The sequence below is a fragment of the Cucurbita pepo genome, unplaced genomic scaffold (genome assembly GCF_002806865.2).
Source record: "Cucurbita pepo subsp. pepo cultivar mu-cu-16 unplaced genomic scaffold, ASM280686v2 Cp4.1_scaffold000226, whole genome shotgun sequence".
Classification (NCBI taxonomy): domain Eukaryota; kingdom Viridiplantae; phylum Streptophyta; class Magnoliopsida; order Cucurbitales; family Cucurbitaceae; genus Cucurbita; species Cucurbita pepo.
The window spans coordinates 75193-99636 of record NW_019646482.1 but is presented as its reverse complement, the minus strand read 5'-3'; the positions used below and the strand labels follow the sequence as shown (position 1 = coordinate 99636).

The 24444-nt window shown below is 33.4% G+C and overlaps 1 protein-coding gene across 1 annotated transcript; it reads left to right on the top strand.

Annotated features, from left to right (window-relative positions):
- Nucleotides 1-5638: 5638 nt before the first annotated feature.
- LOC111784535 (NADPH-dependent pterin aldehyde reductase-like) lies at nucleotides 5639-7100 on the top strand. Its single transcript, XM_023665204.1, has 5 exons — nucleotides 5639-5912; nucleotides 5989-6058; nucleotides 6363-6556; nucleotides 6628-6800; nucleotides 6889-7100. The coding sequence occupies exons 1-5, from the start codon at nucleotides 5721-5723 to the stop codon at nucleotides 6986-6988; spliced, it is 729 nt and encodes a 242-aa protein (XP_023520972.1). The 5' UTR covers nucleotides 5639-5720; the 3' UTR covers nucleotides 6989-7100.
- The last annotated feature ends 17344 nt before the right edge of the window (nucleotides 7101-24444 follow it).

Below are 24444 nucleotides of genomic sequence, written 5' to 3'. Positions count from 1 at the left end.
CCTCTGAAACCATAAAATTCGGGTTTGACATCTTTCCCTTTGGAATGGTAAATTAGGGTTTGAGATCTTTCCCATTGGAACGATAAAATTAGGGTTCGAGATCTTTCCCATTAGAACGATAAAATTAGGGATTGAGATCTTTCCCTTTGGAACATAAAATCTAATAAATATAGGGTTTGAGATCTTTTCCTTTGGAACGATAAAATCTAATAAATATAGGGTTTGAGATCTCTCCCTTTGGAACGATAAAATCTAATAAAATTAGGGTTTGAGATCATTCCCTTTGGAACGATAAAATCTAATAAAATTAGGGTTTGAGATCTTTCCTAGTTGGAACTATAAAATTAGGGTTTGAGATCTTTCCCTAAACCATAAAATTTCAACCATTAAATTAGGGTTTGAGATCTTTCCCTAAACCATAAAATTCCAATCATTAAATTTGGGTTTGAGATCTTTCCCTGTTGATACCGTAAAATTAGATAGATCTTTCCCTTTGTAATGACAAAATCTAATAAAATTAGGGTTCGAGATCTTTCCCTTTCTAAGAATAAAATCTAATAAAATTAGGGTTGAGATCTTTCCCGAAAATCTAATAAAATTAGGGTTTGAGATGTTTCCCTTTGGAACCATAAAATTAGAGTTTGGGTTTGAGATCTTTCCCATTGGAACCATAAAATTAGGGTTTGAGATCTTTCCCTTTGGAACGATAAAATCTAATAAAATTAGGGTTTGAGATCTTTCTGAACCATAGAATCTAATAAAAATAGGGTTTGAGATCTTTCCCTTTGAAACAATAGAATCTAATAAAAATAGGGTTTGAGATTTTTCCCTGTTAGAACCATAAAATTAGGATTTGAGAAGTTTCCTGGTTGGGAACCATAAAGTTAGGGTTTGAGATCTTTCCCTGCTGAAACCATAAAGTTAGGTTTTGAGTTATTTCCCTGTTGGAACCATGAAATTAGAGTTTGAGATCTTTCCTCTTTGGAAAGATAAAATTAGAATTTGAGATCTTTGAACCATAAAATTAGAGTTTGAGATCTTTCCATGTTGGAACAATTAAATGAGAGTTTGAGATTTATTTTTTTTTTGCGGTTGGAACAATTAAATTAGAGTTGAGATCATTGAACCAATAAATTAGATAGATCAGTTGAGATCATTGAACCAATAAATTAGATAGATCAATCCTGTTGGAACCATAAAATTAGATAGATCTTTCCCTTTGTAAGAATTAGGGTTTTAGATCTTTCGATTTGTAAGGATAAAATCTAATAAAATTAGTGTTTGAGATCTTTCATTTTGTAAAGATAAAATCTAATAAAATTAGAGTTTGAGATCTTTCCCTTTGGAACGATAAAATCTAATAAAATTAGGGTTTGAGATATTTCAAAGGATAAAATCTAATAAAATTAGGGTTTGAGATCTTTCAAACGATAAAATCTAATAAAATTAGGGTTTGAGATCTTTCAAACCATAAAATCTAATAAAATTAGGGTTTTGAGATCTTTTCCTTTGGAAAGATAAAATCTAATAAAATTAGGGTTTGAGATCTTTCCCTTTCGAAAGATAAAATCTAATAAAATTAGGATTTGAGATCTTTACCTTTGAAGGATAAAATCTAATAAAATTAGGGTTTGAGATCTTTACAAACCACAAAATTAGGGTTTGAGATGTTGGAACCATAAAATTAGGGTTGGAGATCTTTGTCTGTCGGAACCATAAAATTAGGGTTTGAGATCTTTACCTGTTGGAACCATAAAATTACGGTTTGAGATCTCTCTGTTGGAACCATAAAATTACGGTTTGAGATCTTTCTACGTTGGAACGAGATCTTTCCCTTTTGGAACCAAAGGGTTCGGGATCTTTCCCTTTGGAACCATAGGGTTCGAGATCTTTCCCTTTGGAACCATTCCAAATCTCTTAAAATTAGTGTTTGATATCTAATATCACACCAATATGCCAAAACAACCAATACAATATGCCAAAACATAACTCATAAGGGTATACATTTGTCTAACAACAGCAAATCTAATACTACACCAATATGCCAAAACATAACTCACAAGGGTATACATTTGTCTAACAAAGCAGTCAATCTAATACAACACCAATATGCCAAAACAATCAATTTTGAAAAATCAAAATTGCATATAGCACATATATGATTTTAAATAAATTACCCACCATAGAGTTCGAGATCTTTCCCTTGGAACCATAGGATTTGAGATCTTTCCCTTTGGAACCATTCCACATCTCATAAAACTAGTGTTTGAGATCTGCCAAACCGTCAATACAATATGCCAAAACATAACTTATAAGGTATACATTTGTCTAACAAATGAGTAAATCTAATGCCACACCAATATACCAAAACAATCCATTTTGAAAAATCAAAATTGCATATATCACATATATGATTTTAAATAAATTATCCACCATACAACTTTTAATTCAAAATAAAAATCAATAAGTTCTAATACAATTGAAGGGAATGAACTCTTCATCCATGTAGCGGAAGCATTGGAAATTGTTTTGATTTTATTAAAAATTAAAAGAAAGACAAAGATACGAGAGCAAGAACTCTACCTTTGTAGAAATCGTAGCTTGCAAGACTTCTTGAAATATTCCAAACATGCAAACGTTCGTCATATTCCACAATTCCGTTTTGATTTTATTAAAAATTAAAAGAAAGACAATAAATACGAGAGCAATAACTCTACTTTTGTAGAAACCGTAGCTTGCAAGACTTTTGAAGTATTCCAACCATGCAAACGTTCTTCATATTCCACAAGTTCTTCCTTACTATGACTCGAACACAAGGCCAAGACTTGTGGGAGTCTCTTGAAAGCAAAGGGATTGAGAGAAGAATAGTTTCGAGAATTCTCTGAGCCTCTTGAAAGAAAATCCCAAAGGGATTGAGAGAAGAATAGTTTCGAGAATTCTCTGTAGACGTAATTTCATTCTCAAGAGAAAGTGGAAGAGATTCGTACGTCTTTGTCTCCACCCGAAGATCCTATTTATAGAGATTCTTAGAGAATCTTTGCCAAATAATATATTTGCATATTTAATATATTAGGATATAATACTTTGTACAAATCATATTTAGATATATAAGAAATCATAATATATATTTAACTAATTTGAATCACATTCAAATTTTGAATATATTTTTATTTAAGGTATCAAAATACATTAATGGGTCTAATATATACAATAAATAAATAAATAAATAAATAAATAAATAAATAAATATATATATATATATATATATATATATATATATATATATATATATTAATATATCTAATATATTAAATATTAATTTGAAACCTTCCAATTAATATTTCTTTTTCATTTATATTTAATCTATCTAATATATTAAATACTAATATGAGGAATGTATTTTCTCTATTTATTTAATATATCTAATATATTAAATATTAATTTGACATTTGAAATTAAATTTATTTTCTCTTTTATATTTAATATATCTAATATATTAAATTTCAATTTGGATCCTTTAAATCTTCTTTTAAATAAATTGAACCTTTTAGTGTTATTATGAGCTAGTAAGGAAATTTATGGACCTACATATTATAAGCTCAAATGATATAAAATTAATTAATTAAACTATTTAATTAATCAATTTCCAGTAACTATAGGTCACTCCACTATAGACCTAGAGTTGCACTCTTATACACTGCAGGACAAGTTATGTCCATTTNATATATATATATATATATATATATATATATATATATTAATATATCTAATATATTAAATATTAATTTGAAACCTTCCAATTAATATTTCTTTTTCATTTATATTTAATCTATCTAATATATTAAATACTAATATGAGGAATGTATTTTCTCTATTTATTTAATATATCTAATATATTAAATATTAATTTGACATTTGAAATTAAATTTATTTTCTCTTTTATATTTAATATATCTAATATATTAAATTTCAATTTGGATCCTTTAAATCTTCTTTTAAATAAATTGAACCTTTTAGTGTTATTATGAGCTAGTAAGGAAATTTATGGACCTACATATTATAAGCTCAAATGATATAAAATTAATTAATTAAACTATTTAATTAATCAATTTCCAGTAACTATAGGTCACTCCACTATAGACCTAGAGTTGCACTCTTATACACTGCAGGACAAGTTATGTCCATTTATATAACCATTACAAGCAAGTCGATCCTTCACGAGTTGTTCATAATTACAGCTGGGTTAAAAATCCGTTTTACCCCTACAATTACATCTTTCACCTTAAGTACCACTGATTCTTTAATGAATAGTTGTTTATGATCCAATCATAAACCAAGTCCCTCTCAAGATAAAATTCCTAAAATTTTAGTGTTAGGAGCTCCAAAATTCCTAAAATTTCTCTCTTAGGTCATATTTCAAATAAAATTAAGGTTAATATCAAAATCAGAAAAAAAAAAAAAAAAAAAAGTCGACTAATGTTGAATGGATTGAAAAATAACCATGCGTCCAAAACTACTCCTACTCGCTTGACACGTGTTTCAATTTAAATTTGATCAGATTTTTATCTTTTGTTTTATTTTACTCTTTCTTTATTTTCTTTTGATTTTTGAATTTTAAATCAAGATTCGAGATTCGAAAAACTAAAAAATTTGGCCGTGACAACCCAAAATTCACATAATTTACAATAATGTAATATAACAAAAGGAAAGTATACTTAACCATGAAAAAGTTCAAAATAAGGAACATAAAGTTTTAACACATAAAAGACTCAATGTATACAAGATGTCTAAAGTTACTAGCTCGTCCATGCCATCATCTCCGTTTTACAACATCTTGTCTATCTAAAAAGAAAAGTTAAAACAATTTGTATGAGTATATCATTTACTTTGCAAGCAGTTAACTTAATTATTTTTTTCAATGTTTTAAATTATCTAATTAAAGGCCCATCTAAAGTTTTTGATCTAGATTGAGTTCTCGGTCCAATCATCCATTTATTTCATAAGCTCAAATCATTTATTGCGACTTTGGTTCACGTTCTCAGCTCGTATCGCCTTTGGAACTACTACAAGTGAAAGGTGTCCTTCCATAGGGTGTACTTCTCCAAGGTTTAGGGTATTTTGACTACTCTTTTTCTGTTTTCTCTATTTAAGCTTATCATCTAAAAAATTGAGTCATAACATTACCACTTCTCTTTCAAAGAGGAAGAGGAAGCTCTTACGTAAATTGTCGGTTCTATCTGTATTACTGGTGAGCGCCATAATAAAAAATCAAATTATGATGCTCTCTGTCAAAACAGAGAGACCATTGCCTGACGTCTCTCTCCACCCACCGCTCTCTTACTCAATCAGTATGTGCGCCCAAATGGCCTTTCTTCCCTCTTATCTCTTTCTTGGAAACTTAAAACCTAATCTCTCACATCTCTAGGATACGTCGCACTTCTGAAAAACACACCTCACAAGTTAAATACAAAGTAAGCTATTTGTTGGAAACATGCATTTCATGAGGATACTATTTTTGGTCATGCTTATTGGGACCACACCAAAAGAAACGACAACCAAAAACTTAGAATATGTCTTTCTTAATCATTCCTCTCAAATGACCACCCACCAACCTAACTTTTTCAACATCTTTAACCACCAACCGAACCTTATCTCCTAAACATTCAAACTCTCATCATTCTATAAAATTGTTTCTAAGAAACCCAAAACCCAACACTAAAATGGCCACCACTCCTAGAAAGGTGTTGATAACTGGCGTTAGCAAAGGGTTAGGAAGAGCTTTGGCGTTGGAGCTAGCCAATCGTGGGCATACCATTATTGGCTGCTCACGCAATCAAACTCAACTTGATTCCCTTCAATTGGAGCTTGCTAAGCTATCTTCCACAAACCATTTCCTCTTCAACCTTGACGTGGTTTGTAAATACTTTTTCTTTTTCTTTTTTAAATCTCACCTTTTGGGTTATTCATAAAACTTGTAGAATTTTGCAGAGATCCAACACCAAAGTTGAAGAATTTGCAAAAGCCATGGTAGAAAAGGAATTTGTTCCCAATATCATTGGTATTTCACTCTTTTTTTTATTTTTTTTTTATTTATTTTTACTTGAGATATAATATTTAGAGAATATATTGTTTACGGAATATTTTTTTTTTCTTTATGATTTGATTTATAATATATTTTATTTTATTATCAATATTTAATTAGTTTATATTTTCTTTATCGATACGTATTAGTTGATAGCTTGTATTCTATTTAAAGATTATGAATATCAATGAGAATACATATATTTCCAATTCTATTTCTTTTTCTCATTCTTACCCTACTAATAATAAATAGCTAAAGGATTTGTGCATATGATTGACAGTGAATAATTCAGCTTTGATTAATAAAAATGGTAAGATGTGGGAGGTGGATGCACAAGAATTTGATAATGTGATTGATACCAACGTGAAAGGAATAGCCAATGTTATGCGTCATTTCATTCCTCTTATGATTTCTAGCAACCAAGGGATTATCATCAACATGTCTTCAATTTTGGGGAGAACTACACAACAACAGGTATTTATTAGTGAAACTAAACTACGAAGAGTTATTTAAGTTTGTTAACTAATACTCCTTGTATTTTGCAGTGTGCACCATATTGTGCATCAAAATGGGCGGTTGAAGGACTAAGCAAAGCTACAGCAAAAGATGTCCCGGAGGGAATGGCAATTGTGAGCTTAGATCCGGGCATCATATATACCGACATGCTTGTCTCTCTTCTCGGTGATATTGCTCCTCAATATCAATCGCCTCAACAATGGTAAGCAACCTAATATTTCAGTTTAACACAATTGGTAAGCAAGTTCAAGGTTGTTCTAAGACTATATTTGATTTTATTGTTATTGAAGGGCTTCCAAAGCAGCCACCATGATTCTTAATCTTACTCCACTAGACAATGGAGCATCTCTCACCGTTGAAGATCCAGGCACTCTGACCAATTCTGAGTAATTTTCTCTTTATTTGTGTATTTTGTATTGTAGAATTTTAAGCAATAAGGCTATTCCCTATGCAACAATAGTCTCATTTCTATTTCCATATATCATAAACATATTATCATACACATTTATATGTGTGTTTATGTATATGCATATATATATATATATATACATATACACGTATTTATATATGGATACATGTGGATATATATATCTTCAAGAAAAGGAAAAAAGGTTTGCAATATTCCGTTAATCGAAAAATGAAAGAAATAAATGCTATAAATGATAATTACTATCAGATTTTCACGAGTTTCTACTTATTGAAAATTTGAAAACATAACATATTGAGTAAAAAGAAAGGTAAATTTTTTTTTTGCTTTTAAAACAAAACATAAATACATTTTATTTACAAATCTAAGTTAAATTTTGAATACTTGCTCCGGAAATACGACAATTTGAAATATTAAAGTAGTTAAAACACAATATGGCTCTGTAGTAGCCTCAACCAACTCCTTGTCATTTGAAGACATGAGAAAAAGGAAATGAGGATAAAGACTTTTTAATCTTGTATGCTCTTAATTGTATCTTTAGTATGTTAGGGAACCATACTCTTTTTTAAATTGTTCTTCTTCTTGTCTTGATAACTTATGCCCTTAGGTTCTGTTCTTGGGCTCTGATTTCTTATCATGATCTAGTCCAAAGACCTTTGTTCTGGGTTCTGAGATCTTAACCTTAATTCTAATCTAAGGATTCTAGTTCTATGGTTATGGGTCCTTAATCTTAAGAACTTGAATCTTGATTCATGTTCTAGTCCTCATCCTTAGTTCTTAGTTCTTAGTTCTTGTTTTTGTCCTTAGTTTTGTTATAGGTTCTTGTTTTTAGTTCTTGTTCTTGCTTCTCGTTATATTCCCTAAGACACTCCTATAGGATTTATGGTACGAGACATAAACTTGACAACCTGTGTGCAAGGCTTCATAAATTTCAAGTTACAGTCTAAATCTACGTCCAAGACTTCACATGTTCCTAGTGATGTAGTCTAAACCTATATTCAGGGCTTCATGTGTTCCCTGTTATACAATCTGAACCCTATACCCAAGGTTTCTTACGTTCAAAGTGGTGTATGAGAATATTTACAAAAACCACCGCACCTAAATGGTGGTGAAAGTTCTCTATTTATAATAATTTACCGAATCAAATAAACTACAAAAAAAAAATGGAAAGAGCAATAAATGGATACAAGATATTTGCCTATAATAAATGGTCATACCTATGGTCAACAATAATGGAAGACTAAATATTCTCAATCATACAAGACTTCAAGGTTAAATATCCTCAACACTCCCTATTGTTTTGACCGAGGAGGAATTCATTAACGAAGAAAAAACTGAAGGAAAAATCTTGAAAGAAAAAAATAACATAAAAACAAAAGAGAGAGATAGTATTTAGCTGAAGAACATATGATTTATTTCTAATTCAGTTATGACATTTAAATAACAAATTACATCCTAAAAAAGTAAAAGAGTGGCAACTTAATTAAGTGCTTCAGCTAGACGTGGACTTCCCACCCACTTAATGGTATGGGTTTAACAGAAAAATAGTTACTAAAACTTTAATTGGGTGGGTTTAACAGGAAAATAGTTCCTAAAAATTAGGAATGATTTTCAACCTAAGAATTTATCTAATACTACCCCGGAAAACTGAGCGTCCGATTTTCAGGAACGTGAAACTTGGATCTAAAAAATTTAAGGAGAGGTCGGAAGCACTTTGTGAAGATGTCAGCAACTTGGAGATGGGAAGGTACATATTATATGCGAAATTTGCCACCCATATGACGAATCCATCAGGTAAATACTAATGAGAACACCAATTTATAGCCCACAATGTTGGTATTGGTAGGGAGATGAACCAAAATCCAAGTAGGATTGATGTGAAGCTCAAATTATCTCATCCATGTCAACAAGAAGTGAACTCTACAAAAATAGAGTTATATCAAGTCTCTTTTTAGTTAATTTTGCACTCATACAAACCATTTTTTTCATTAATTTCTCCATTTATCCTAATTAGTAAGTATGAAATAGTCCATTGTGGTTCAACATGAAAAATATATCAATTTGCATGAATTGAGCCTAATTGTATATTTAATTGAGTAATTTGTAAAATTCTAGAACATTTATGCTGAACCATGATCTTGTAACAAATGTGGAAACAACACTGCTAGCAAATCTAGAAACAAATTGCTGACCTGATGTTGAAGCAATTTAGAAAGCAAACTTTTCGGAGATGACATAAAAATTTTAATCCACATTAGATATCTACGTTGGTCTGGACTACTGATTTAGAAACATCCTAGATGGAATATATTATCCTTTCTTGACTCTAAATAGGAAATGATACCTAAAAAAAGGCACTCAAAGATGTAGTTTCATAAAGGACACAAAGAATGAGGAGCTAAGGATTGAGAGTAATAAAAAATATAGTGCATACACGGATGCATGTTGGGTTAAGCCTATTCCTTTAGCTTCATTTTAGCTTCATGATAACAAGAGGAGAAAATTTCATGAAGAAGTTGAGAATTGAGGAGCTCCTTAGGTATCATTTTCCTTTAGAGTCGGCTCTCCTCTTTTTTTAGGTATCATTTTCCTTTTAAATTGTTTGTGTCTTCCCATCTAAGACTGAGAAAGGATAAAATATTTCACTCAGGATGTTTCTAATTGGGTAGTCAGTGACTAACGTAGATTGCTGACCTGGATTAAAATTTTCATGTCATTCTCGAAAATTTTACTTTTGAAATTGCTTCAACATTAGGTTCACCAAGTTGTTTCTAGATTTGCCAGCACGGTTGTTTCCAGATTTGCTACAACATCATGGTTCAATATAAATATTTTGGCATTTTACCAAACAACTCAATTAAATCTACCATTAGACTCAATTTATACAAATTGATATTCTTTTCATATTGAACCACAAGGGTCGTTTAGGTTGGTTATGTGAACAACCTATTATGGTTTGACCACGGTTAGCTAACTCCAAGGCTAGGGCTCTCCCTAACCTTTGCTCATGCCAGTTATCAACACAATCCTTGAAGCGTTTGTGGGTATTCTTGAGGATTCGCTCAAGGTCGAGGCCATGAGGGTTGCTTGAGACTATTCCAAAAAGATATATGAAGCTCTAAATATGGTTAAGTGAATACGTCTATTTTATAAGGATCCTTGAAGAATTATCTAAAGATTTGTGGTTTAAAATAAAGTGGAAGGAGGACACGTAGCTTGCAGATTGATTACTCAATTGAAAATGACCCCACATGCCTCCTTACTCTTATATCAAGACAGCGTGGGATGTACTTCATGTAACAGTCTCGAACAGTCCATGTTCGTCATGAGATATTGTCCTCTTTGAACTTTATCTTTCAAACTTTCCCTCAAGGTTTTTAAAACGCTTTTGCTAGGTAGAGGATTTCACACTCTTATCAAGAATGCTTTGTTTCCCTCTTCAACCGCTGTGGAATCTCACAATCCATCCCTCTTCAGGGCCCAACGTCCTTACTGGCACGCATTTCTTTCTCCAATCTATGTTGGATTTTACAATTCACCTCCCTTCAAGGCTAAGTGTTCTGTCTGGCACACTATTCGGTGTCCACCTCCTTTCGGGTCTCGGTGTTCTCATTGTCACAACGCCCAGTGTNAGAAGCAGAAGTGATGTGGATTATTCAAGAATCGAAGTCGAGTTGCTTTATAAAAAGAAGATATCAATGAACTTCTATGAAATGGTTTCACGGGATTTAGCCAATTGTCTTGATCGTGGGATATCATTGAGAAATAGGAATCCGTGTTATCAAAGGATTTCCTGCGATTATTTCTCGTATGGAATGAGTCAATCATCCACTTTGGTATCTTATTGAACAAAAATGGTGATATTGTTCCTCCATTGATCAAGAATTTCGATTTTTGGGAAGTATCATGATCATCCAATAAGAAGGGTTTCAATTTTTTCAAATGAACGATTTGAAGACCTATTGATTCTAACAACTGATTGCAGAGTTGATCATTCGGACCTTTCAATTCATAGATGTGGATCTCGGACCTATGAATGGGGATATTCCCGAAACTCACAAAGAAAAAAGGAAGTGAGTTAGACAAAAAGAGAAGAAACTTGGACAAAAAGAAACGAAGTGACTTAGACAAATCTTTTTTATCGATAACCTCAGACCAATCAATCGAATATTGATTAATACGTAATCGAGCGAACACTACTTGAAAATGAAAATGGCTCTTCTGCTCAGAAATGAAATGTTCCTGGAAATTCTTGCTCCCATTGGACCATTTGTATCTATATGCATTAGGATCCCGATTCATGGATCTCTCGGTTCGAGAAATCAAAATAAGAGGATCGAACCATTTCTTCTGACCCTTTTTCAAATTTGATAAATGTTGGTTGATCGTATATTTCATTATAGTTCTATGATTCAGAGTATCATTTCCTATTTGATCCCTTTGAATTCCATATTCGAAGTTGCGATCGGATCTATTCATTAAAAAGAATCGATTCAATACATTTCTTATGTACCCATAGGTGTTATATTGGATTTGAATCAGATTTCGGATCAATCTATATTGATTGACTGCCTCCATTATGTTGTTGCTAGCAAATACCACTATTTTTTGTTTTGGATCTTCCAAATCATTCCCGGGGGAGGTCCGGACCCATTTTTTTCTGATCCTTCGATAAAAAGATTCATTCTCTTCATAAAAAATAGGAGGTAGAACCAATAAATATTTCTTTTTCGATTCATCCCTGGAGTTGAATACCTCATTCAAGAATTGTTTTTGATCCAATCCGTAGGAATCAATAGAAAAGGCAAATCCCTTATGATACACCAGATCCGGCTCGGTTATTGATAGAGTGAATAGATCTGCCATTTCTTGAAATCTCTCTTCTGATTCAAAATCGTGGTGTAACGTGTATCCCCTCCTGTTCCGGTCATGGAATAGATGAAATAAATAAATAAATGGATTTTTGTTCAAGAATGAAATCTTATTGGAACTGTCCATATCCAGTTCATCCTTCGGAACCATATCACATCCCGGATCTGATGAAATAGGATGAATTGAGACGGTATTTTGTAAATACGTAATTATCTTGAATATATTAACTATTTCTTTATTTTCCGATCGCCTGGAAGGGACAAAAGAAACATCTTGTTCTTTCTTCAACAATTTCTGATCTCTAGTGAACCTCTCAATAGGATTCGAACCCATATGAAGTTCTGACCATCTGTCAGAGAAAAAAGAACGAATGGATCTTGTAGGATTCCCGAAAAATTCTTCGATTTCTTCCGGAAGCGGAAGCATGTTCTATAATTGCTTTGTAGAAGTATTAGCAAGTTGATCTTCTAATGACACATACCTAGAAATTAGAGAGCCAAGGGCTACGTTTTCTCTAATATAATTATAATCTATCTCTCCTTCTTATATGAAAAACATAATCAATAGACATGTTAATTTAGCAGGNCACAATCCATCCCTCTTCAGGGCCCAACGTCCTTACTGGCACGCATTTCTTTCTCCAATCTATGTTGGATTTTACAATTCACCTCCCTTCAAGGCTAAGTGTTCTGTCTGGCACACTATTCGGTGTCCACCTCCTTTCGGGTCTCGGTGTTCTCATTGTCACAACGCCCAGTGTAAGGACCATGATTGGGAATTGTTTGATCGTCTTTCTCCGAGGAAGAGGCAAAACATAATCAACTTGAATTTGGGACAGCTATTCGAAATCTCTAGCTCTTTAAGCTTTTCCTTTTGAACTTCACCTCAAGGTTTTTAAAGCGCATTTGCTAGGGAGAGAGTTTCTAAACTTGAAGTTTGTGTATATATTTGGTTCTTAAACTTAGTATTTAATACACTCCTAAACTTTCATTTTTATATCTATTAACTTCTTGAAATTAATTTATATATTAGATATAAATTTAATTGAATTTAATTAATTAATTAATATTATTATTTATTATTTTATTTTTTTGTCATGCGGTCGTCTAATAAGACCCTGATCTTTAAATTTTGATTTAGTAAATTTGTAAACTTTAACTCGATAAAAAATTAAAAAAACTAAATTTGATGGAGGAGGTAACATAAATAATAATAATAATAATAATAATAAATCAGATGAGTGGATATGCATGTTGGACTATAAATCAAGGAATAAGACACATTTGTTTGCATATGGAATATTTGTAAAACCATATAACAAACATAAGCTTTAACGTTTGAATATCAATCTCTTCCATTTTCTCGAAACATTTGTCAGCACGCAGAATTTGGAGGCAATGAAAATGACATGACATAATAAGCATGAACTCTTGAAGATCATTACTTTCACTCTCTCTATTGTCTCGTTTCCTCTTATCTAATATAATTCATCAAATTAGAATCGAACATCCGATCCCTTCGAAATGAAATACATATTTCTAAACGAGCTAAGCTATACTCATATTAGCATCATATTCAATATTTTAAAATGGTTATATCGCCTCATTTCAATAGTTTATGAAAGATTAAGTTTAACCTATTACTATCAAAACTTGCCTTCACAAATAGGGTGACACTTAAATTTTCAAAGCAAATAAGAAAACAAGGCTCGGTGTGGACCCATATTTCTACCGAAGATATAATAGCATGAAAATTGGCCTACTTGAATGTCGTCTAAATCTACAAAAGAAGACCCTTTGGACTCATTGGTGAACAAAGGTATGTCGGCCATCGTCGAAAGGGTCAACAAAAAGGTTAAAGAGAGAAAACGTTGAAGGGATAAAACCATGAAATGATTGAAAATTGACACATGAAATGATTCAAAGTATTTTAATTCTCCTTTTATAGGTTCAGTTTTTGTCATTCATCTTCAAACCACCGGAGATAGGGATAAAACTCAAGAACGTTTTATAAAACTTTTAGAGCCATATGAGGTAGGAAACTCTCAAATACGGTTCTAAGGGAAGGTGCAGTGTTGTAGCTAACGCGTTAAGTATCCCGCCTGGGGAGTATCCCTGATCCCATTGATAACGAGTGGGACCAAATAATTCAATCGGGGTAGTTGCTGAACCATACCACATAGTTCCAGCAACAACAAAAGCTGCAAAAAAGACAGCAGCGATACTACTCGAAAGGACGGTTTCAATATTTCCCATACGTAATCCTTTGTATAGACGTTGGGGCGGACGAACACTAAGATGGAATAGGCCCGCTAATATGCCCAATGTACCTGCTGCAATATGATGAGAGGCTATTCCGCCCGGAACAAAAGGATCAAACCCTTCGACACCCCACGCAGGATTTACAGCTTGTACCCTTCCGGTTAATCCATAAGGATCGGATACCCATATTCCCGGACCATACAATCCGGTTACATGAAATGCACCAAAACCAAAGCAACCCAACCCTGAGAGAAATAAATGAATTCCAAAAATCTTCGNATCGTGGTGTAACGTGTATCCCCTCCTGTTCCGGTCATGGAATAGATGAAATAAATAAATAAATGGATTTTTGTTCAAGAATGAAATCTTATTGGAACTGTCCATATCCAGTTCATCCTTCGGAACCATATCACATCCCGGATCTGATGAAATAGGATGAATTGAGACGGTATTTTGTAAATACGTAATTATCTTGAATATATTAACTATTTCTTTATTTTCCGATCGCCTGGAAGGGACAAAAGAAACATCTTGTTCTTTCTTCAACAATTTCTGATCTCTAGTGAACCTCTCAATAGGATTCGAACCCATATGAAGTTCTGACCATCTGTCAGAGAAAAAAGAACGAATGGATCTTGTAGGATTCCCGAGAAATTCTTCGATTTCTTCCGGAAGCGGAAGCATGTTCTATAATTGCTTTGTAGAAGTATTAGCAAGTTGATCTTCTAATGACACATACCTAGAAATTAGAGAGCCAAGGGCTACGTTTTCTCTAATATAATTATAATCTATCTCTCCTTCTTATATGAAAAACATAATCAATAGACATGTTAATTTAGCAGGTTGTGGAGCATCACATTTACTTATAGTTAATTTTTTTTTTTTAAGACAACATGCGTAAATAGTTCCAAATCTTAGCCATCTATATATAGTTCTTTAATATGCTCAAATCCACACAATTTTGCACTAAGAGAATTAAAGAGATTGCAAGACAACTTTCTGTAAGCAAGTTTGCCACTTGGTCATCCATATTCTTCCTTAAAGACATTCTCTTTAATAAAATGGTAACGTACCTCCACATACTTTATTCTAGCAACAAATCTCAAGTTCTACTAGGCAAACCGCAATTGGTTGTCACAATGAAGTGGTATTGGATAGTCAATTTTATGGAGCAAATTCTCCATTAGGTTATTCAGCAATGTACTTTCTTAAGTTGCTCTAGCCGTTGCTCTATACTCCGCTTCTGTAGTTGATAATGGTACAGTTTTTGTCTTTCGCTTCACCAGAAAATTGTTCTCAAACCAAGCTTGAACACATACCTAGTGATTGATCTTTGGGTATCGTGTTCTTCTGCATAGTTAACATCACAATATCTAGCTAGCTTGCAATCCTCACTTCTTTTGTACAAAAGACCATGGTCGATTGTACTTTTGACGTACCGCAAAGTACTTATAACACAAAAGAAACTTGCAGAGTCACGGACTACTTATAACACAAAAGAAACTCATTCACTAATAGTCTCAAGAAATCATTTCTGTTATGGAAAATGAGACAGAGCTACAACCACAGAGCATATTAAGGATTCCAAGAGATAAACAACCTACACCAACCTAGCTCTGAAACCAAATTATTTAATACAACTCTATTCCTCACATATCTAAGTCTATTCCTAAAATATCTAAACATTTTTTCTAAAATATCTAAGATCTTTATTCTTAAGACATCTAAACCATTTTCCTAACCTATCTAGATATCTTTATTCCTAAAATATCTAAAGCATTTTACTATAATATATTTACAATGGGCTCGTACAATTATTGAACTTGACTCTATTGGGCAGGTGCATACACTTCCGTATAATCAATTCCATGCTCTTGTGTGTAACCTTTGACAACCAATCTTGCTTTGTATTTATCAACTTCTCCAGACTCATTTAGCTTGGTCTTATAAATCCATTTCACTCCTATTCTCTTTGCTCCAACCGGTAGAACCACCAAAGTTCTATGTTTATTTTTTTCAATCGATTTGATTTCTTCATCCATAATCAATCTCCATTTTGGGCTTTTGGCAGCTTCCTCAAAATTCACAGGTTCTGAAATCATCAAGAATGCCATATTTTTTTCATCCTCTTTAGATAAACCTTCACTGGAATTATAATCTGCTAACCATACAGGTGGATGTTGATTTCTCCCCTCCCTTGTCAAATCTGGTGCAACAGCTACTGGAAAATTGTTTTCAGCAACTGGTTCAATTGTTTCAGCAACCAATTTAGTCGTTTCCTCCGTGACTTCTCCTTCTTCGGCTGTGTTCTCATCAATTTCAATATTTTCCCCAGTCCAATTTTGTTTCACCTTAAAAAAAATTCCATTCTCATTCACGATCTTTCTCGAAAGCTACATTACGACTTACTATAATTTTATTTGTAGTTGGATCAAACATTCTATAGCCTTTGGATTCGTTGTTGACTCCAAATAAAACACATGTTACACTTTTATCTTCAAGTTTGCTTCTCTTGGCATTTGGAATATGGACATGTCCCACACATTCAAAAACTCTGAAATAATCTACTGATGGTTTCACTCCACTCAAAGCCTCTTCTGGTGTTATGTCTTTTACTGCAAGAGTGAATGATCAATTCAAAATGTGAATCGTCCACCTGATGCTTCATGCTAGAAACTTTTAGGCACTTTCTTCTCTGTCAACATAGCTCTTAACAAGTCCATTATAGTGCGATATTTGTGTTCGACCACTCCATTTTACTGTGTGATATAGGTTGTGGTCAATTGTCTCTTCACTCCATGTTGTTTGCAAAAATCGTTGAATTCTGCCAGAATTGAGTTCTCCTCCTCTATCTGTCCTTAAACATTTTATAGGCATTCCAATTTCCTTTTCCACCATTGCTTTGAAACATTTGAAATGATAAAATGTTTCTGGTTTTTTTACAAGAAAATAACTCCATGTCTTCCTTGAAAAATCATCTATAAAGCACAACAAGTACTTTTTCTGGCCACTTGAAGCTGGTGAAATTGGACCACATATATTTGCATGGACAAGACCCAATTTTTCCGTTGCTCTCCATTTACCCATTTTTGGAAATGGAGTCCGATGTTGCTTGCCTTTCATACATGCCTTACAGGTGGTGTTTGGAGCTACAATTTGCGACAGACCTTTCACCATGTTTTTGTGTTTCAAGATGCACAAGCCTTTGTAGCCGAGATGACCATGATGCTGGTGCCAAAGTGTTGACTGATCCGTATTTGAAACTGGGAGGCATCTTCCTTCATTTGTTGTGGTAGATGGTTCAATACGCAAAATAAACAGCCGATTTGCGCTCATAATTGACTCTACTATTTTTCCTTTTTGTGGATGATAAATTGATATGAACCAAGAGACATCAATCATACAATATGCTTCAATAAAGATGTGAAGAAAATATTGTTGAAATTAACAAAAGATGTTTCAATTCATGTCACATAGAATGAAGTTTCATGTTATAAATTTTGGGTGGAGTACAATTTAGAGTAACTTAGAGTTATTGTATTTGATAAATGTATTTTAAGACTTTTTATTTACTTTAGGTTACAATTACATAATGGTTAATTATGGCCTGTATGAATGTTACAACTCTTGGAATGTCTTTAATAGTTTCATTTTGAGGCTATATAAAGCCATGTATGTTGTATTTGTAAGTAAACTTGAAGATATAGTAAAAGAAGCATTTATGCTCTTCTTTAGCTAATGGCTAAGTTTCTTTGCAATTTTATGTAGTTTCTTTGCAAGAACTAGCACGGATGGAAGTGATTTAACTATGGTAGGGCAGTAGCAATCAGCCTCCAGAAGGCTTGAAGGATAATGTGAGTGAATATGAAAGTCCTTACTTGTGAAAGAAAGAGTGCTAAAGAGAACAGAATAAGGGGTTTGAGGCCGTAAAATGCCTTTCTCTTGTTCTCGAATAGTGAAACCCTCATTCAAGCTCAACATGATCCATCTTGCTTGTGGAGTGATTCGAATCTCAAACAAATGTTTGAGATATTTGATCAACAAGAATCATTCAAGCTAGACATGATCGATCTTGCTTGTGGAGTGATTCGAATCTCAAACAATGTTCTTGTCTTGAGATATTCAATCAATAAGGTAATCCGAATCTTACTCCCCTTATAGTGATTCCTTATCTTATCATTTGGTATCAGAGCTTTAGGCTCAAGATCGGATATATGTTTCATTGCGCTTATCTCTTTTAATTCTCTTATTATTATTTTTTTCTCAGTTTGTGTAGAATGTTCATATTCTATCACAAAAATATATAACAAATATATATATATATATATATATATATATATATTTATGTTCTTTAAACTGTTAGATCTGGATCTTATCAACACTTTATTCTTCTTTAAGATCTTCTAAATCAATTTTCTTGTTGGTAAATTGATTAGATTTTCCCAATAAAAAAAAAAAAACCATTGAAAGAAAGAAAGCATATTGATGTTAAATGTCTTTCTTTTTTCCTCATGAGGCTATATAAAGGCATTCCACGAGTTGTAACATTCATACATAATAACCATAATTAACCATGATGTAATTGTAACCTAAAGTAAATAAAAAGTCTTAAAATACATTTATCAAATATAATAACTCTAAATTACTCTAAATTGTAATCCACCCAAAATTTATAACATGAAACTTCATTCTATGTGACATGAATTGAAACATCTTTTGATAATTTCAACAATATTTTCTTCACATCTTTATTGAAGCATATTGTATGATTGATGTCTCTTGGTTCATATCATAAATGCTATATACACCATCTTTGAACAGCAGTGCTACTCCTTTTTCTTGTAGTTGTCCAACGCTCAAGAGATTATTTTTGAGTTCAGGTACCCAATACACATTACTAATAGCGTAACAAACCTCATGCAAAGTTAATTTCATTACACCATTTCCCGTAACTTTCGTACTTGTATTATTTCCAAGCTTGATAATGTGGGAAAATGTCTTGTCTAAGCTTGAAAACATACCTTCACTTGCACAGATATGGTTTAAGCAACCAGAATCTAAGAACCAACCATCACTCTTTTTTGCTTCATGTCTTTCCATATGAGCCATTAACAGCATTTCATCCTCTTCTTCCAGCTCTGCTTAATTCAATTCCTTATTCATCTTTGGACATTCATATTGAAAATGACCTAAGTCATGACTATTGAATAAACTTTAAATGCTAAATACCAATTTTAGTTAATTTGTTAGGAGAGTTTAATTTGAAAAGTCAGTGAAAGAAAAGGTACTACCTTTGTAGAAATAATCGCGGGTTGGGTGGCTCTCTCATACCTATTATGAGAGTTAGAAAAACTTATAAATACCTAGTCTTTTTACTGTAAAGTTAGAGAGAAAAGAAACCGAGAGAAAAGAAACAGAGCAAAGAAAAAAGAAGAATACATAAAAGTAATAGAAAAAGGTTTTTTTTTTGAAAAATTTAGTGTTCATTGTCTCTTTGTCTCTTCTCTCTTGATATCACCTTCACAATTACGCATGTAGTATTTTCAGAAAGTGGTATTAGAGCATTCTATCGTTGGTGTATGTGAGATTTATTTCATAAATTAGCAAGTTTTCTTTAACAATGACACCTATAACATTCAACAGTTGCTTTGTTGAAAGTTGATCTTCCTCTTCCGCGTCCTCTACCCCTGTAAGTTCCTCTTCCTCTGTTACTTATTTTCATTTGTCCTTCGACTTTTAGAACTTGCTCCTCTCCATTAATGCTGGATCTTTGAAACTTTTGTTCATGCACCACTAATGAACTTTGTAATTCATCAATGGACATGTTATCAGTATCTTTGGATTCATCAATGGATACTACAACATAAGTAAATTTTTCAATCAGGGTACAGAGAATTTTTTCTACAATTTTCTTGTCTGGCATATCTTCTCATTGCTTCTCATCTTGTTGGAGATTATCATCACTCGTGCAAAATAATTTGTGATACTTTTATTATTCTTCATCTCTTAGGATCTCAAATTCTCTCCTTAATGCATTAAGAAGAGATCTCTTCACTTTTTGGTTTCCACCAAATTTTGGTTGTGCAACGATCCAAGATTTGTCCAAAGACAATATGATCAATTGTCTGGAAGAGGTAATCCTTTACTCGGTGATCTTTGAGTCTAGCATCATTAAGGTGACTCTTTGTGCCTCAGTTAGTATTGTTTCTTCCTCTGGTTCTGAGAAACCAATCTCCAACACACTCCATAGACCCTTTGCGAGCAAATTTTCCATCAACTCACTCCAATGATCATAGTGACCATCGAAGTGAGGGATCTTCGCTAAAGTTTTGTCTTCACTCATACTTTCTCTATTTGATCACTAAAAAAATTGCAGCTCTATTTGTTAGATGAACACGACTCTCCATAATGGTATGATATTGTCCACTTTGAGCATAAACTCTTATGGCTTTATGGGCTTCCCAAAATGCCTCATGCCAATGGAGATAGTATTCTTTGATTATAAACCCATGATCATTCCCTAAATTAGCCGATGTGAGACTTTCATCCAACACCTCCCCTCGAACAAAGTATGTCTCCCCTTAATCGAGGCTCAACTCCTTTTCTTTTGGAGTCTTAGTCATTTTTTACTATGCCTTCAAGGAGCCTCGACTCCTTTATTCTTTTGAAGTCCTTTGTTCGACATTTGAAGATTCTATTGATATGGCTAAGTTTAGGGCATGACTCTGATACCACTGGTTAGGTTTTGACACAAGAATAACTGAGCCAGAAACATAAACAATTGAATTGAAATTTTAAAGGATAATATTATTGAATATTTAACTTAGCTTTTATACCTTTTTACAAATACATAAATAGAAACTAATCTGTTAAAATAATTAAACTAAACCCTAATCAAATTCTTACTCATGCGCAGCCCCATGTGGCTAAGACATTCCATGTGCTAAGACATCCCATGTGCACATCTCATGCATGAGTACGAACGCGGTAGAGGAGGGATATGCGCGCCCACGTTGTGACACATGGCAGCCTCTGATTCGCACAATCAACTCCAGGGACTAGATTCAATCCTTCGCAAGCATAAAAATTCTTCAATTATTCTCGTACTAACACATGGCACTCTAGAGTGGGATGCGAGTTTCAGGTTGAATGAAGCGATTCGAGTTGTGTGGACGATTTGTGTGAGGTAACCCTCCGACAACGTGTCGTGTGGCGCGTGCTTGACAACCTCATCTCCACTATCATTGCTTGACATGTGTCAATGCTGCAGCCGACTGCGTTTCGTTGTTCCTTGATTGACGCATCCTTGACATCTAAACCAACCCAAATTCAATCACAATTTCTAACTTGTTCCTATTATCTTATGATTTTCCTAAAGTTTTCTACATCACTCAAATCAACTTGGCTCCTCGTAGACTTTTTAATATGTTTTTATAAAGATATTTTTCTTATAATTTATAATCAATCACAAAAAGAAATAATCAGATCTAAAATCGATCCAAAATATATAACTTACCGTTTCTTGACGTTCATCAGAATGAGGTCTTCCGATCTAATTCAATTTTGACTTCCTTTCATGAACTTGTGCAAAATTCCTACAAAAACAACATATCAAAAATTCAGAACATAACTCCAAGAAAACCTCTCAAATCTAGGAGGAAATTGGAAACAAAAACTCAAAATTCTTAGATTATTATTATTATTATTATTTTCTTTTTCTTGCGGATTCACACAACTCAAATACCCATATATTCATTCTCCTCGGTCCAATGAGCAATTCTTGGGAAGGACCTTCTGCCAAAATTTGACTCCAATTTTTCGTTCGAAGTCGATTTCCATTTATTTCTTTACCTTTCTTTCAAAACACAGTCTCTCCTTTTCCTTCTTTGTTTCTTTTTTTTCTTTTTTTCTTTTACCCTTAACATTCTGAATACAACACTTACTCTCTCATTGAGGGCCTTAGAAGATAAATTTTAAAATGACAAATAGGTAAGTAACCATGGGTTATCTTCAAGTATTAATTGTAGGGATCCCTTGGACAAACATGTGTGTTAAAAAAACCTAACCTTAGGTGAATAAAATCGACATGTTTAGAGTATAAAATAAGGAAGTAGATATGAGAATAACATATTTGATGTAATAATTACAACATTGTCCCTCGGTTGAGATAGTGAATTGCATGTTGCTTTTTTTTAAGTCTTATGTTGTACAAGAAAGGAGGATGAAAATTTTGTGATTTGTGCTCCAAGTGATTAATGAACATTATTATTCTATTGAGCATGTTTGTTTATATGAAATATTGTATGTTTCTTTAGGTGATTGAATGTGTGCTCTCCGTGTTGACTGTAGATAACAACGATGAGATAAGACTGGGGTAATAAAGTTAGGTTAGATAGACGATGATCTAGGTCAGAACACCTTAGATAGACTAAGTACCTTAAGATCGTTGGCGGCGATTAGTGGGTCTAGACTCTAGTGCTCCTTGACTAAGCTAGACTTAGTGAGTCAGCACAGAGTATACTGTAGTTGAGAGCTCGTGTCTAAGCTACCTAACCATCTTAGAAACCTAGTAAACCATGCTGACACTCATGAATTATTAAAGTAGACCCCTAGGCCATTAGCAACATGATAGTGTCACTAGAGATCTCGCATGCTAACGTTTTTAATACACCCTTATCACTTGTAGCGCCCTGCCAAGTGGTAGGAGTACACGTACCATCGAGTCGAGTTTAGACATGATAGTGTAGCATGTCAAAGTGACCAAATGTTCTACCCTATCCAGTAGAACCCATTTTGAGAGAGGGCATGAAACCACATAGGTAGACACAGTAGTTAACAACCACTCAGGGGTCGATCCTTCATATTAAGTGATAAGATAAGGAATCAACTACAAGGGGAATAAGATTCGGATTACCTTGTTGATCGAATATCTCAAGGCAAGAACATTGTTTGAGATTCGAATCACACCACAAGCAAGATCGATCATGTCTAGCTTGAATGATTCTTGTTGATCAAATATCTCAACGCAAGAACACTTGTTTGAGATTCGAATCACTCCACAAGCAAGATTGATCATGTCGAGCTTGAATGATTCTACATGCAACCTAAACTACATAGAATTGCAAAGAAACTTAGCCATTGGCTAAAGAAGAGCACAAATGCTTCTTTTACTATATTTTCCAAGTCTGCTTACAAATACAACATACATGGCTTTGTATAGCCTCAAAATGAAACTATTAAAGGCATACCAAAAGTTGTAACACTCATACTTAATGACCATAATTAGCCATTATGTAAATGTAACCTAAATTAAATAAAAAGTTTTAAAATACAATAACTCTAAATTATTCTAAATTGTAACCCACCCAAAATTTGCAACAATCAAACTTCATCTCTTCTTCAATGTAGCATGAATTGAAACACCTTTTGATAATTTTGACAACTTTTTCTTCACATCTTCAAGCTAAATTTGAGAAAGGGGAGAGTTCTTGGACAGGGACAGACAAAATAGAAAAGTCTAATGTTCGAAATAGAGATTTAAAGTATTGGAGATGTCAAGGGGTAGGACACTATAGTAGAGATTGCCCAAATGTAAGAATTATGACCATCAAGGAGGGAGAAATTGTTACGGATGACGAGGCACATGACGACATAAATGAGGCAACTGATGAGAGTGAGGAGTTTAGTGAAGCGAACCCTACACATATATCTTTGGTTACTCGACGAGCTCTAAACACCCACATTAAGGAGGACGGCCTAGACCAAAGAGAGAACTTGTTTCAAACTCGTTGTCTTGTTCAATCTGTACCTTGTAGTGTTGTCATTGATAGCGGTAGTTGCACCAATGTTGTGAGTTCCATTCTGGTCAAAAGACTTAATTTGAAGACACAACCACATCCAAGACCCTACAAGCTTCAATGGTTGAATGATTGTGGGGAAGTACGGGTAACTCAACAAACTCTTGTTTCATTTACTATTGGAAAATATGTTGATGATGTTTTATGTGATGTTGTATCCATGCATGTTGGAGATTTACTACTGGGGAGGCCATGGCAATTTGATCGTCGGGTAATGTATGATGGGTATGCAAATCGATACTCTTTTACTCACAATGGTAGAAAAACTACTCTTGTTCCATTGTCTCCAAAAGATGTATTTATTGATCATTGCAAACTTGAAAAGAAAAGGCAAGAGGCTGATGCAAAAGCAGAGATTGAAAAAGAATCAAGTGAAAAAATGAGCTTGAGTGAAAAGCAAGAGAGTAACACTCAGCCTAGAGAAAAAAA